The 16485-nt window shown below is 45.5% G+C and overlaps 1 protein-coding gene across 1 annotated transcript in view; it reads right to left on the bottom strand.

Annotated features, from left to right (window-relative positions):
- Positions 1-8873: 8873 nt before the first annotated feature.
- LOC133359458 (E3 ubiquitin-protein ligase TRIM7-like) overlaps positions 8874-16485 on the bottom strand; it is a 58652-nt gene continuing 51040 nt past the window's right edge. The window contains exons 8-11 of the mRNA XM_061577874.1: positions 10928-11027; positions 10578-10720; positions 9848-9921; positions 8874-8877 (exon numbers count right to left, since the gene is read on the bottom strand). Of these exons, the coding sequence (XP_061433858.1) occupies positions 8874-8877; positions 9848-9921; positions 10578-10720; positions 10928-11027 (321 nt within the window). The remainder of the gene's footprint in view (positions 8878-9847; positions 9922-10577; positions 10721-10927; positions 11028-16485) is intronic.

Raw genomic sequence — 16485 nt, forward strand, 5'->3', positions numbered from 1 at the left:
TCACGCACACAAAGACACAGATCCCCCGTGTAGCCTTAACAGACTGTTGGGGCAAGTGCTGTTAGCGAGCACCTTTGGGGCCGTCCATAAATGACGTCACGCACCTGGGAGGGGGGGGTCAGACATTTGTGACGATGTATGACTATGGGGGGGGGGTTTGAGAAATGCGCAAAACTTTTAAATAAATGTTTAATCCTACAATATCAGAGTGCAGCGCCACATTAAATACGCACTACAATGACAATAGCTTAAAGCGATTTGAAGAATTTTTTTTGGGGGGGGGGCAGAGCTTTGTGACGTCATATTTGAGGGGGTGCTGACTTTTTGTGACGCCGTGTGACGAAGTGGGGGGGGGGGGGTCATTGTGTTTGTGTCTTTGTTACTGTGTCTGTGCGTGTCTTTGTGTATTTCTGGGCGTGGTGCTGCCTACCCACTCCCTCGTGTGTCACAGTGCCGGTCTTCATAGTTGCTACTCGCTACTAACAGCACTTGCCCCAACAGTCTGTTAAGGGTATATTTGTCTTTATTGTATAGAGGGGTATGTGCGTAGTGTGGGGTGGAGCGGTGGTGCAGTGGTTAGCGCAATGGTGGGGGGGCGGGGGGAGGCAAGGTTCTCTCTGTCGCCATCGTCCCTCGCACCGCGCGCCGCGTGGCGCTCAACGCCGAGAGGGCGGAGTTCCACCGCGGGCGTGCTGGGAACACGCGTCACTTGACGCTACGTGGTGTGACACGCGCCGTCCCCTCCCGGTCACTCGCGCGTTGGGCGATAAACCCGGGGTGGGAATGGGATGGCATCACTAGGGGGGGGATTACTCGTGGTGTGTGCTGAGCGTCGCTTAAAACAATTTTGTTAGAACCAGGGGTCGAGGGACTGCTCCACCCACACAAACTAGGTTTATTTTACAGGGCTAAGAGAGAGAGAAGTTATTTTAAAACCTAGTAGGAGGGATTTCGCCACCAATATTTTTCGTATTAAAGGTTTGTTTTGTTTAACGTTTAAATTATCTTTGGACCTCCAGTCACAACCTTCGATTCATGGGATAACGCCTTCCTCTGATGACAAAAATGGGAACTGTCTTTTGACTTTGAAGTATGTTAATTAAGCCTGACATATATCTCGAGTGAAGATCTACCTTACACGACAACACGACTAATATTGTTTCAACATGCATTAGTACCACACAGACACTGTGTGGTATTACAGGGAGAGACACCACAAACTCCAAATATACAGCAGCTGTCAGGGTCGGAATCCAACCCACGACCTCCTCCATACCAGGCGAGGGAGTTAACAGCACCTAGTCACCACGGCGCCACTTCTGAAGGTGAGACACCAATCCGGTGTGAACCCAACCTCGAGTCTCAGACTGTTTAGAGCTAACCGCATAGATGATTTGAAACGCAATGATTATATCGTACCATTTGTGTACTTGTGTGAACGCGAATCGCATTGTGCTCTGGGCTGTGGGTGAGATTTCTATTTGCTTCATTGCTGGCATGGGTTTGACTTGTTTTGCTTCTTTAATTTTTGTGACCCAGGACACTCTTGTCAATGAGACTCGTCCTGATCTCTTGAGTTCTCATCTCGCTAAATTTTAATCCAACTCGACTGGATCATCATCATCAGCATAAGTATCAGCAGCAGAATTAGTAACAGGAGCAACAGCATCAACAGCAGTAGCTCCATCATTATCAGCAGCAGGAGTAGAACCATCAGCATCAATAATAATATAATCATTATCAGCAATAACATAATCAGCAGCAGCAGCATCATGATCATCATTCGTGCAACCGAGACTCATCCTGGTTAAACAAATCGACTTTAACACATAGGCTTTCACGACCAATATTATCAATGATAAAGTTTTAATGGGTTAGATCGCGAAAATATGCATATATTTGATTGGGTTCTGGGTTACCTGTGAATTGTAATTACATTGTATTGTGGGTCAGGGGTCAATGTGTTTAGGGTGAATAAAAAATGAAATCAGACAATCTATTTTCAAGATTTTCATCCAGGCTGTGAATGTGACTCTCTCATAGCTGAGTCTGACTGACTTGTGTAAACATGTATTTTTTGGGGATGGTTACTGTTGTTTTGTTTGTATGGATGTTATATTATCGGAGATTAAATCCGGACACGGTTTGTAAATCTACAGCTTACGCCTTCACAGGTAAGTGCTGTCTGTAGCCTTGGTCCACATTCCATACAGCGTCTCGTGGTATTTATAGTTGCACTCTCAGGGGGTTTGCTTGTTCCTCGTCACCATAAGCTATGATGATGAATGAACCCTGACTGATGGATGATGATAAAGAGCACGATGATGATAATAATGACAACGCTTGGTAATGATGACCACCACCCACTCACCTGCACCCAACACTCTCCTACCTGACACCTGCCACTCCCTAACCTACTACCCCCCCAGCCATCTAAAGGGCCTCTCCCTCCCACCTGCCCACCTCATGCATATTCAAGCACCCATTCCCAGCTGATCTCCCTCCCACCTGATCACCTGCAAACCCGCTCACTCACCCACCCGCACAAAGACAAAGATCCCCCGTATAGCCTGAACAGACTGTTGGGCAAGTGCTATTAGCAAGCATCTCGGAAGGCCAGCACAGTACACGAGTGGGTGGGTGGCCAGCACCAAGCCCTGCTGCCTTTGTCTTCCGAGTGGTGATATTTATACTCTACACCAGGTACTCATTTGAGGCTGAATCGACCTAAGGGAGGCCCATGATCGGTTAAGACAATGGTCATTGGTGTTGGTGGCCATGAGTGGGAATTGAACTTGGATCGGTAGGCTCATAACACAGCGCACTAACCACTAAAACACCAATCTCCACCCACACACACCTCCTCAACCACCCACACGATTACACTCCTCCCCTCCCATCTGATCCCCCACTCATTTACACGTGAAGTTGGGAGATGATTTGTGAAATAATTAACAATAATAAGTTGACTATTTTATTAAGACAATTTTTTGAACAGTTAAGCTAAAATAAATCCAGAATAAATAAATGTCAATGATAGAGACGACATACTTTTTTTTTTAAAACCTTTTATAATATTGTTTTACACGGCACGTTTTGGTGCAGAAATCCACAAAGCCTTACCATAGACGACATCAGTCCAAGGGACAAACCATCAACGTTTGCCTGGCCACTGGGTTTTGTAGAAATCGCGACCCGTAAACCCCAACACCGCGGTGTGAATGCAACGCTCCTGTCTGCGCAGGTGAGTCGATTCGTTTCTTGGTTCGTCGCAGCCGTGTGCACTCCTGGGACAGCGTCTCTCAGCCACAGCGAGCGGCTATCGGTGAGAAGCAACTGAGAGTCGTGGCGAGCGCAGCTCCCACAGAGAGCGGAGCGAGTGGACGTGGCTCCTGTCTGGAAGTGGTCAAAGCCGACCGTGTAACGTGTCTTACGTTGCGTCTAGCCAGCTACGTGCGATACGAAGCTCGTGTCTGTGACCTTGACCACCTGAGCACATTTCCACGGAGTGTCTCCTGAGGTTTGTAACCTCGTGCTAAATAATGTTGTCTTCCTTGTTCATCACCGATGTTGTGAGCCCCCAGGATGTTGATGGTTAAAATATTTTATCTGGAAATTCGCTCGATTTAACTTCTCATTCGCAAGGGTGTCCATGGTGTCAAGTGACACATGCGTAAACAGTTCAATAAAACGATTAACTATGGACTATATTTTGTTATATTTTACCAGGTAAGGCAGACTGAGCAATGTAGCTCTTTTTCAGAAACGATCTGGCCATCACAGATGATAGCTCAACGAAGTGGCTTATCATGTGGAAATGTATAGCAGTCGCCTAATACTCTAAACGCGTGATGTTGATTCAAAATGTGGAGGGAAAAAACGATCATGGGCAGAAAGAGAGACACGCAAACTCCTAATATGCAGCAAGCATCGGGGTCGGAATCGAAACCACGACCTGCAGACCAGGCGAGGGAGTTACCATCTAATCACTCCAAATAAAAACGTTAAAATCTACATCTTTCCACGGTTTACGTTAACATACAACGTGAAACACATTGATACAGAGCCAAGAACAGAGCCAAGGCATCGCACCCACGAGCATCAGAAGGCAGTCAAACGCACGAATGCGCGGTGCTCACTGCCGGTTCACGTGGGACGTTCTCTCGATGTCACAAAATAACTCCACGCGTTCGTCAAATAACACTGCATGGCCCTTAAAGGTAACATATATTAAACGACGTTTCAGGCAACGGACCTATTAATAGGACATAATTGAGAGATAAAGCAGGAGGGCGATTCTGAATGAGTGCGTGCGTGTTTTGGTTTGACTCTGATGATCGTTGCTTGAGTGACTGTAAGGGTTTGGAATTGGTTCCTACGCACGCGTTTCTCTCTGTGTGCACGTGGCAGAGTTTAGTGGATCAACAGCGAATTAATAAATAAATAACAACGCCAGCTTCTGTAGCGCCGTAGCATGGCGAGCCGGTTCTCAAATCACCGAAATGTTTTGGAGACGCTGCGTTTGGCAACAAAACAATCTCAGCACATCCGTAGAGTCGCTCTACATCTTCTCTGGGCTCGCGATGTGCTGTGAACAGGGACCGTTGCTCGAACGTCTCCTGTTTTGTATACAGTACTACCTTCGAAGGCCATACAGTGTCATGAATAAACGTGAGTTTCCATCATCCTTTATTTTTTCGGTACAGTCACGTACGTATAAAATAAAAAATAAATCACGACATTTCGATTGCAACACAAGCAATCATCATCAGGTGGGAAAACCACAGCAATAATTATTTTTTTGCTTTAAGTGGGATAAAAAATAATTATTGCTGTGGTTTTCCCACATGATCATTGCTTGTGTTGCAATCGAAACGTGATTTATTTTTATTTTATACCTACGTGACTTTACCCAAAGAACCAAAGCGTATGGATTCCTGCAGTCACGAAAGCAACGAATCTAGAGTGAGTTTCCATCGTGTGTATTTGCACGTATATATGTTTGTGCATTTCAGTTTCTACGTGTCTATAACAGTGTAACTCACACCACTGAGTAGCTATGCGAGTGTTTATATTTACTACCCAGACCCCAAGCGATGAGGTTGTCTATAACATGACACATCACCCTATCTACTGTGTACAGCTCAGATAAAGTACACGTGTGTGTAATGTTGTCACATACCCTCACCATGTACTATAGCTGAGTTACATACAGTGCATAGTGTGCTGTATAGTGTGATGTGTAATTTTGTTACATATCCTCACCATGTACTATAGCTGAGTTATATGCAGTACATAGTGTGCTGTATAGTGTGATGTGTAATGTTGTTACATACACAAACCTGTCAACCCATACGGGTTTACCCGTATTCTTGTACAGGGAAATTGAGTAAAACATGTTGTTTGTCTATTTGTTTGTGTTTCTCCCTTGTGATGGGACTTTGTAGGATGAACGCTGAGATTTATAAGGGACACGGGGTGACCAATCACGTCTGGATTGGTCCGTAATAAAGTAGGGCACTGATAAGGAGTTGACAGCTCTGCATACCCATACCATGTGCTAGATCTGAGCTGTAAACAGTCAACGGCGAGGTTTTTGTGAGAAAATGATGAGATGTAAACTCCTTGGTTCTTTCGGTAAAGTCACGTAGATATGTTTTACCGAAACAACCAAAGAGAATGGATTCCTGCAGTCACGAAAGCTTCAAATCAAGAACGATGAGAAGTGTCTGTCGTCAAAGTAAAAAGTCACATCGGTGATAAAATCGCGCGTAGTGAATTGAAAGAGACATTGATGAGGCATCAACCATTAATGTTGTACAACAACAACAGCAGCAGCTGCTGTGCGTCAACGAGCTGCACCACTCGCACGTAGTTCGCCACAACGCGCTACAGACGCAGTCCATGGCGACACGGAGCCAAGGCAAATTCGTCGCTGCACTCCGACAACAAAGAAAGCGGTTCAAGATCAAGTTCATTTATTAGGTATAGCCCTGTGAGCCATTCGGCTCTTGAATCGGGTGCAACCGCAACAAACAAAAAACAAAAACATGAACAAGAATACATCTTATAGTGACTATGTGCAAACAGAAAATCCAAGAAAAGACATCAAAATATTGCAGAAAAAGCACCGTACACCAACACTGTGTGCAAAAATCCCAGTGGGATGCAAGTCAAACAACAACAACCACAAGACAACTTAGATTAAGGCCATCAGTCTAACTCTGTACTACAGCAAACAAACATGGCCAAACCAAAAAACTTTTCGAAAATCACCAAAATAAAGCCATAAAAGCAATGAAACAGTGGTCATAGGAACTGTGACCGAATTTTCACAATAAACGACGTAAACAACATGTACTACCAAATTCTGCAGCCATAGCTGGCTGCATGAGTCACTCCACAACAGTAGGAGCATCAGTCGGGGTATCAACATTTTTCAATGCACCTTTAAGATCAGCACACTAAAACACAGATCATACTTTGCGGCGATCATCCGGAGCGAAACATTGTATTTTAGGCTACTAAATTGCGGTGGAAGCTAGGGGTGTACAACTCCTCTAGAGCAGTTTTAAGTGAAGATCTCATAGAAAGCGATTCAAGTTGCAGTTTATTGGCAATAGCATTCCAGACCCTGGGGGCATCAATAGCAAAGGCCCTTCCTCCAGTATTTGTACGACAATAGGGAATGTGAAGCTGGTAAATGAGTGAAGACCTTAGGTCAAATTTGTTCTTTGAAACAGAGAGGAGATCCAGCAGGTAATCTGCGGATTCTTTTGTAAGTACATCATGAATAAATAAGATCTGATGCACAAGCCGTCGAACATTGGGAGATGTTAAGTTTGACCCAATGTAGAGATCACAGTGGTGAGTCCTATATGGGCAGTTCAATGCAAATCATAAGGCCGAGTGATACATTGAGTCAAGCTTCTTCAGTACAGTACTTGGGGCTGATTTATACACGATGTCACAGTAATCAAGTAGAGGCAGTATGGTAGCTTTTATCAATTCCAAACGGAACATAGGGGGAAAGCAGTGCTTGTGTCGATACAGAAAACCAATTTTTATTTTTTTATTTTTACCAATATAATCAATGTGATCTTCAAATTTCAGTTTTGAATCAAGAATGACCCCAAGATACTTATAGATCTTGACTTGATCTATTTGATAATTATTTAAGGAATGTAATTGGGGAAAAATAACTTCCTGCTTTAGTCCTGGTGAGAAGCATAGCACCTTGGTTTTGGAGGTATTCAGGACTAGTTTAAGAGCAACTAGCTGATGTTGTAGTTTGTTGAAATCACCCTGGAGTTTAGCAATCACGTCATCCAGAGAGCGGCCAGCAGTAATCAGTATCGTGTCATCTGCAAAAAGATTTACCCTGGAATGATCCAGGTCAGTGCCCAATTTATTGACATAGAGAACAAGAGGGGGCCGAGGATTGAACACCGTGGAACCCCTTTTGTTATTTGTTTGACCTCCAACCATCTGTGAGTACAGTTTGGGTGCGAAAAGAGTGGTAATTTTTTAACCATTCTACTGCGTGTTTGGAGAAACGTAGGCAACTTAGTTTACTAAGCAGGGTGTTGTGGTCGACTGTATCAAAGGCTTTGGACAAGTCAAGAAAAAAACTGGCGCAGTACTGCTTATTATCAAGGCTACTGTAAATGTGATTCAAAGAATCTAATGCAGCAGATGTGGTACTGTATTTTTTTCGGAACCCAGATTGGTTTTGATGTAATAGATTGTTGTCGGACAGGAAACTGATAAGTTGGTAGTTCAATAATTTTTCAAAAATTTTCATCAACGGGGACAAAATTGAGATAGGTCGGTAGTTATCTGGATCATCTTTAGGGCCCCCTTTGTGAAGTGGACGAACGTATGAATGTTTCCATTCTAGAGGTATTGATGCTTCTTTGATGGACAGGTTGAAAATATGGGCTATAGGTTTGTATATTAGGTGACCAACAGTTAGCAGAGCAAAGACGGGAATACTATCTGCTCCGGTAGAGGAGGACCCTTTGAGGTAGGACAGTTGTTTCAGAACATTACTTTCGTGGATTGGCTGAAAACTAAATTCGCTTAATGTTTGGATAGGGGTGTAGGAATTTGCATGAGCAGGGGTGACTCCCAATACATTATCAAATAGGGTACCATCTTCAGAAAAATTAAGGTTAAAATTGTCAACTATTTTTTGGGGATCTGAAAAATATTCCCCATTTCGGTTAAACTCAACGGGCAGATTATCTGTGTTAGATGCCTTTTCGATACATTTCATTGTTTTCCAGAAAATCCTGGCATTTCCATGAGATTCAAGGAGAGTGGAAGAGAAGTAGTAATTTTTTGCATGCCGTATTTATTTTGACGCATCTATTCCTTAAAATCCTGTATTCTAGCCAGTTATTGACCAAATTACTTTTCTGAGCACATGCCCAAGCCTTGTCCCTAGTTTTCATGAGCTTAGTAATCAAGGGATCAAACCATGGTGGGCGGTTGCCTTTAGTTTTAATTTTAACCAACGGAGCATGTTTGTTAAGAATTTGGAAAAACGTGTACCTGAAGGTCTCCAAGCCGTAGTCAGGTTGGGCATATCACAGACCTTGTCAATATCTGAGTGAAGCACATCATTAGTAAATGCCTGAATGCTGAAGTGTCTCATGGAGTGCTTCTCAACCAATTTAGGGGGGGCTTTCTGTCTGGCTGATGATCTCTCCCCAAATATGAAAGAGTGATCGCTAAGGTTATTACCCAGGACACCTGTCAGCACGAAATTGTGAGGGGCATTTGTTAATAGGACGTCAAGCAGAGATGACTGTCCCGGGTTTTTTAGGTTGGGTCTTGTAGGGACATTTATTAATTGAAATAGGTTAAATTCAACTGCAAAATTTGGGGCCACAGCCGGCGGGTTTAGCCAATTCCAATTGAGATCACCCATTAAAATGATTTCACCTTTAGGAAGGCCCCCAATAAGCTCCCTCAGTGCATTCCCAGCTTCAACATCCTTACCACTAGGCAGTCTATAGCAGCACACTACCAATATCTGTTGATTTTTAGGGAGTGATGCTGAGAGCTAGACCTTCAAAGCAATGTTTCTTTAACAAGGAATGAGCTGGTGAACATGCAATAGTACTACGAACATATATGGCAATTCCACCTCCTTTAGACCCTCGGTCAAGTCGAAAAAGGTTGTAGTTGTCAATCGTAATCTGCAAGTCAATGACGACCGGAGTGAGAAATGTTTCTGTAAAGCTAAAAAAATGTCTGGGTCCAGATTTGCCACTTCTAGTTTTAGTTGACTTAATTTAATCACAAGCCCTCTGATGTTGACATGTAGAACACCAACACCTTTTCTGCCAGAAAAATCTACAAAATTAAATGAGTTCTTTACATTTGGGCCAGGATGAAGCTCAATACCTCCCAGAAATAAGAAAATTAGCATTAATAGTTTGCACAAGTATTTTCTGTGAATGGATGAAGAGCGACGAACCTTGGACGAATAGCAACTGCTTGCGTATGGTGACATTTTTAAGAGCATAATGAAGTTAGGAAGGAGTGCTGGTGAAGTAATAGGACAGAAATAGGGCTTAAAAAATACAATGATGGAGTGTAGAAGTGGCTATAAGCTGTTTCACTAGCAGGTGTAGTGGCAAATGGAGCTTGAACTATGGACTCGAAATAACGAGGGCTGCCAGTGATGGAGTTGTGTTTGGCACTAGATATGGCCGTGAGGGATAGCAGTAGAATACACAGCAGAACTGCCATCTTTAAAATAACAAAAAACCACAACAGTTAAACACACACGTGAAAACGTACAGGTAGGCCGAGCGCGAGTAATGTCTTGCCGCACTCGTCGTACATGTACGGTTTCTCGCCTGTTTGACGAGCGCCCTCCTCGAAGTAGGCCTCCTCGAAGTAGGCCACCTCGAGCAGGCCCCGACGCAGGCCCCGACGGGGTGTGGGCGGATGTTGTTGGTGTTGGTGGCTGCGGTCGTTGTTGTTGTTGTGGTGGTGTGGGTGGTTGTGGTTAGTGCTGCTGCGGTGGTGGCCGTGGTTGTGGTGGTGGCCGTGGTTGTGGTGGTGGTCCCCGCGCTCAGCCCGGGGCCCCTGAGCCGCGTGTGTGCAAACACACTCACCACACGCACACACACACGCTCACCACACGCTCACCACACGCTCACCACACGCTCACCACACGCTCACCACACGCTCACCACACGCTCACCACACGCACACACGCTCACCACACGCACACACGCTCACCACACATACACACACCCATCACCGACGCCGTGGACAACGCTGGGTGACACACACACACGCGCGCACCACGCGCGCTCCCCACCACACACAGGACAACAGCGATCTCAACAACAACAACGATCTAAAAAAAAAATCACGTCTCCCTCTCACACACGGCCCACCCTCACACACGTCTCCACTCTCACACACACTCACATTCTCACACACAGTTCACACTCATTCACACTCATGCAGAGCCATTCACACGCTGCCATCACGCTGCCGCCATCTTGCTGAGAAGGGTGGAGTGACTCCAACTCAACCCACGCGGGCCTCACCTTCCGTGTCTGATGCTCATCCTCCAGTGTGATAAACTTATGACCCGTGTGGTCTCCTGCGATGGTGCAGTCCCTGCACACGAGGCTCAGGTCTTGCTTGCAGTAGAACTTGAGCTCCTCGTTTTGCCTCTTGCACTTGCGTTCTTCAGGGTTCACATCTGATTAAACCAGGACGTTATCTTTAAACTTCGTATTTTTCAGGTGAGGCATGAGGTGTTCCCTGCAGAAGGACGTCTCAAACCTGAGGCAGGTCTTCACTGCAAGCGTCTTGCCTTTTGGGCAGTTGTCACAGAAAACAACACCAGCAGCAGCCATTGTCTCAGTCACTCGCAGCTGCTCTATGAGGTTGCCGATTGTCACGTTCCTGGTCAGCTGGGGTCGTCGAGGGAAGGTCTTGCGGCACTTCGGGCAGCAGTAGGAGTCTATCTCCTTCCAGGCGTCCTCCAGGCACTGGAGGCAGAACGAGTGGCCGCAGCTCAACGTGGAGAGCAGTCAAACATGTCCAGGCAGATGGAACAGGTCAAGTCACGGTCCACGTTCTCAGCGGGAGCTGCGCTCGCCATGACCCGAGGATGCACCCAGAACAGTTTCTCACTGTGGCTCATAGAATATATTCGAACAAAAATCCTTTATGTTTATAATATCGTGAGATGTTGATTACCATTGACGAGGTGTGTACTGTTCAGGAGACGCTGTGTGAGCAGCTCAGCGGAGACGAACACGGAAATAATTTGTCCGCGATGACCCACGGAGAGAGAAACCATTACCAACCACAGGGGTGATTCTATTCCATTATTTCACAATTTTATGACGAAAACTTTACCATATTCTGTCGATTCAAATTCGAATTTGTTCATCATTGTACAATAACAGTTTCAGTGATTTTGTATCTTGCTTTGTTTGTGTTTGTTATATTTTAAAGTTAAAGTCAATGCGATATTGTTGCTATCTTCCCCCACCCGCTGAGTGAGTGGTACATTCCGAACAGCCCAGCAGCTACGGTGAGCAATACCAGTAACGCGATTTGTTACTATCACAGATATTAATTTGGCATCTATGGACTGACGTACATCAGAATCGGAATATTTATACTGCAGGAGGAATCAGATGACCTGTAAAACTTTTTTAACAGATGTCCAGTAGGAGCACGGGGTAAGAACATTACAATAACAAACAGTACACAAACATGATAGTAGCGCAAGTACAAGGAAAGTTAACACATCACCATAACACATCCTCGACCACATCAATTCCATACACCCAGCCATCAGATTCACCATGGAAGTCGAAAAAGATGGCAAGCTACCCTTTTTGGATGTCCTAATTAAAAGGAGATCTGATGGTTCAATGAGCCATTCTGTCTACAGGAAAGCCACCCATACGGATGCTTATCTAAAACCGGATTCCCACAACCATCCATCCCAGAAGAATTTCCTCATCAAGACTCTATACCATAGAGCCCAATGCATATCCGACCAGGAACACATTGCCAGTGAACTCAAACATGTACGCCAAGCTCTTAAGGCTAATGGTTATTCCGACTACACAATCCGCAAAGCCATCACTCCAACCGTCAAGAAGGATCCTGTTGAGGAGCCTTTCAAAACCATCACCTTACCCTACATTGCTGGGGTCACAAAAAGATCTCCAAAATCCTGATAAAACACAAGATCCAGGTCCGATTCAACACAGTACATAAAATCCGTGATCTGATCCCATCTGTAAAAGATGTGGTTCCAGACATACAGTACCCTGGCGTCTACAAACTAAGTTGCCTCTGTGGTAGCAGTTACATTGGAGAAACCAAACGACATGTCTTGGACCGCATCCGTGAACATAAAGCAGAATTGAAACACGGTAGGACAAACACCTCAGCCGTGGCAGATCACTGTTACAATTCAGTGGGCTCAAATGATATTGACTTCTCCAAGACAGATGTTCTCTGCAAGCCATCTGGCTACCATGAGAGTTTCGTTCATGAGGCGATCCACATATACAAACACAGAGACAATTTCAACCGAGAAGATGGATTCTGGCTCAGCAATCATTGGAAGGACACAATCAACCATTTCGGATCTTAACTGAGTGTGTTTACGGTGACTTTCAGACCGCAGTCCACTCATTGGCATTGACTATATATCTTGTATTCTCCGCAGGGAATAGATTATTTGCTCCGCTGCAAGTCTCCTACCACCACTCTCCCATTGACATATTTCGTTGCTTCCTCTTAGTATCTTTCACGCGACGGTCAATGGTATAGTGTATAGCGGATTGTATAATAATAAATAGTATAAAATTGTAATGTTTAATACAATGTACAAAGTAATATATAGTATCATAATTGTATAGTGAATATAGAGCAGTGTGATATACAGTAGGGTGGGTAGAATAATACATAGCGTAATATTACAATGTATAAGGTATAGAGTGGTGTATAGCAATACAGTATATAATTTAATGTTGGGTTTGTCTATGGCAGTATATAGTACGTTGTAGACCCGTTTGATGTAAGAGAATAAAGTTTAGCTGGAAGAATATAATATTTTTTGCGACATAGAATTGTAATATATTACTTACTGTTAGTAACTCAACTTATTGGAGAGTATATTTAGTATACTGATGATACTATGTAGTTTATACTTTAATTGTTTACGTGGTGGTTTAGTGACTGCAGCTACAGACTATTAACATTCCTTTCATTTATTAATGCTTCCTGCTATCCCCTACCTTTGATGCTGCTAATCCTGCTTAATGCACGGGCAAACATAACTTTAAACCCCTCGCCAAACCTCCTACGCATTTCACAAGTAGTACTAATCGCATATCTGCATTTCCCATAAATATGCTAAAATTCCTCTTGATATGCAAATTCTTTTGTCAAGGCACTCTTCCTCCTCCCTCCCAGCTTAAATATACGCTCCAAGCCTGGGGTGTGTCATTCAGACTCTGTCGTCTTGACAGACCTGTTCTTCACCTGGGGACGGCTGCTTGCGTTGTGGCCGAAACGTCGTGAGAATTATTTTATTATGTTTTATTTTTATTATTTCCATTCTCTGTGACTTTACCGAAAGAACCAAGAAGATGACATCCACAGTAGTTTAACACGTAAAACTTTCGCGACCAATATCCGTTATACAGTTTTATTGGGGGTGAACCATCTAACCCAAATAACCTGCATTATGGACATCTACAGTATATATTAATATAAAAGTTAGTAGTTCCCTGCGTCTTGTTAACATTCGGCTGATTGCCAGAAAGTGCTTTGCTTTATCCACCGCTTTTTTTGTTGTCGGAGTGCAGCGGCGAATTCGCCTTGGCTCCGTGTCGCCATGGACTGCGTCTGTAGCGCGTTGTGGCGAACGGCGTGTGAGTGGTGCAGCTCGTTGACGCCCAGCAGCTGCTGCTGTTGTTGTTGTTATACAACATTAATGGTTGACGCCTCATCAATGTCTCTTTCAATTCACTACGCGCGATTCATCACCGATGTGACGTTTTACTTTGACGACAGACGCTTCTCATCGTGCTTGATTTGAAGCTTTTATGACTGCAGGAATCCATACTCTTTGGTTGTTTCGGTAAAAAAAATATCTACGTGACTTTAGCGAAAGAACCGAGGAGTTTACTTCTCATCATTTTCTCACATTAACCTCGCCGTTGACTGTTTACAGCTCAGATCTAGCACATGGTGTGGGTATGCAGAGCCGTCAACCCCTTATCAGTGCCCTACTTTATTACGGACCGACCAGACGTGATTGGTCACCCCGTGTCCCTTATAAATCCCAGCGTTCATCCTACAAAGTCCCATCACAAGGGAGAAACAAACAGACAAACAAAATGTTTTTACATAATTTCCTTGTACAAGAATACGGGTAAATCCGTATGGGTTGACAGGTAACAACATTACACATCACACTATACAGCACACTATGCACTGTCTATAACTTAGCTATAGTACATGGTGAGGGTATGTAACAACATTACACGTCACACTATACAACACACTATGCACTGTCTATAACTTAGCTATAGTACATGGTGAGGGTATGTAACAGCAACACACACACGTGTACTTTATCTGAGCTGTACACAGTAGATAGGGTGATGTGACATGTTGGGTCTGGGTAGTAAATATAAACACACTGGCATAGCTACTCTGTGGTGAGTTACACTATCATTTACAAACGGAGAAACTGAAATGCACACAAATATATACACGTGCAAATACACACGTATTTTTAACAATGATGAAAACTCACGTTTATTCATGACACTGTGTGGCCTTAGAATGTAGTACTGTATATAACAGGCGACGTTTCGAGCAATAGCCCCTCTTCACAGCACATCTCGAGCCTGGAGAAGAGGTAGAGTGACTCTACGAATGTGCTGAGATTGTTTTATTGTTGTTTGTGCGCCAACTGCCGAACGCAGCGTCGCCAAAACATTTCGGTGATTTGAGAACGGCTCGCAATGCTACGGCGCTGCAGAAGTTGGCGTTGTTATTTATTTATTAATTCGCTGTTGATCCGCTAAACTCTGTCACGTGCACACAGATAGAAACGCGTGCGTGGGAACCAATTCCAAACCCTTACAGTCACTAAAGCAACGATCATCAGAGTAAAAACCCAAACACGCACGCACTTGTAGTGGTGGTATTGACGTGCGCTGACAGTGATGGATCACGGGGCGCGGGGTTGGGCACGCGATGTGGGCGTGGTATGGACGCGCGCGCCGGTGGTAAGGCGCGCTGACACAAGCTGGGAAAAGAGGATCGTAGCGAGTGCGCAGTGATTGGTCAGATAAGTGGGTGCTCTCAGCGACGTCCGCAGGAGGGGTATAAAGGGAGACGCGCGAGAGCACTCGTGGTCAGTGTTAACCAGTTGAAGACCGAAGACGGGGTGGAGGAGGTAGTGGCCCGAGACCCCTAGTCCCGCCGTCCTTGTGAGGACCGGGGCCCTGTGTGGCTCGGAGCCGAGACTGGGGGACCGTAGTCCGACGCCCGTGTGGGTTGGGACGGTGGTACCCAGAGCCGAGACGGGCACCCCGGCTGGGTGTGTCCCGGAAGGCTACGGGGCGTAAGAGCCCGTGTCAGTATAGCTGAGTGGGTGTCAGTCACCCGAGTAGCTAAGGAGGGTGTTGGTCACCCGTGTAGCTGAGTGGGTGTTGGTCACCCGTGTAGCTGAGTGGGTGTTGGTCACCCGTGTAGCTGAGTGGGTGTTAGTCACCCGTGTAGCTGAGTGGGTGTTAGTCACCCGTGTAGCTAAGTGGGTGTTAGTCACCCGAGTAGCTAAGTGGGGTGTTAGTCACCCGTGTAACGAAGTAGGGTGTTAGTCATCCGTGTAACTACAAGTTGGTGAAAATAAAGAGTGTGCTACCCGTGAAGTCGTCTCCTGCCGAGTTACTACTTTACAACTGGCGTCAGAAGTAAACCTGTCTTCAAGGAGAATGGACACAAGGAAGACTTCTCGTTCCCACGTGCAAGACCGGGGAGACGACGGCGTACCGGTGACACCACCCTCGGGAGGAGAGGACAAGGAGTTGCCGCCGATGCAGCACTTCGCAGAAATGGCCGATGCTCCGCTTGCCTCCGACACCAGCCTGCAGGACGCACACTCCCGCCTGGCGGAGTTGCTGCTCGCTGCCGCTGCGATCTTGGCGGATATCTCCGTTCCAGCGGCCGGTGGAACGCCTGCGGGGTTGGAGGAGGCGGCGCGGCTGGAGGGTTCCCGCCATAAGGCGTTTCGCGCCAAAAGTTTTGGAGTTGGCGCCATTTTTGAGGGTCCGCCACCGGTTGGCGGGAAACGCGGACACCACGTGGCCAGAGATCTCCACACAGCGCAGCCCGCGTCATCGGCGAGCGCCGGAGCTCTCCATTTTGCGCCTGCAGACGGAGCCGACATTTTCTACAACC

The sequence above is a fragment of the Lethenteron reissneri genome, chromosome 65, assembly GCF_015708825.2.
Source record: "Lethenteron reissneri isolate LAM-NWPU_2019-01 chromosome 65, ASM1570882v1, whole genome shotgun sequence".
NCBI lineage: Eukaryota > Metazoa > Chordata > Hyperoartia > Petromyzontiformes > Petromyzontidae > Lethenteron > Lethenteron reissneri.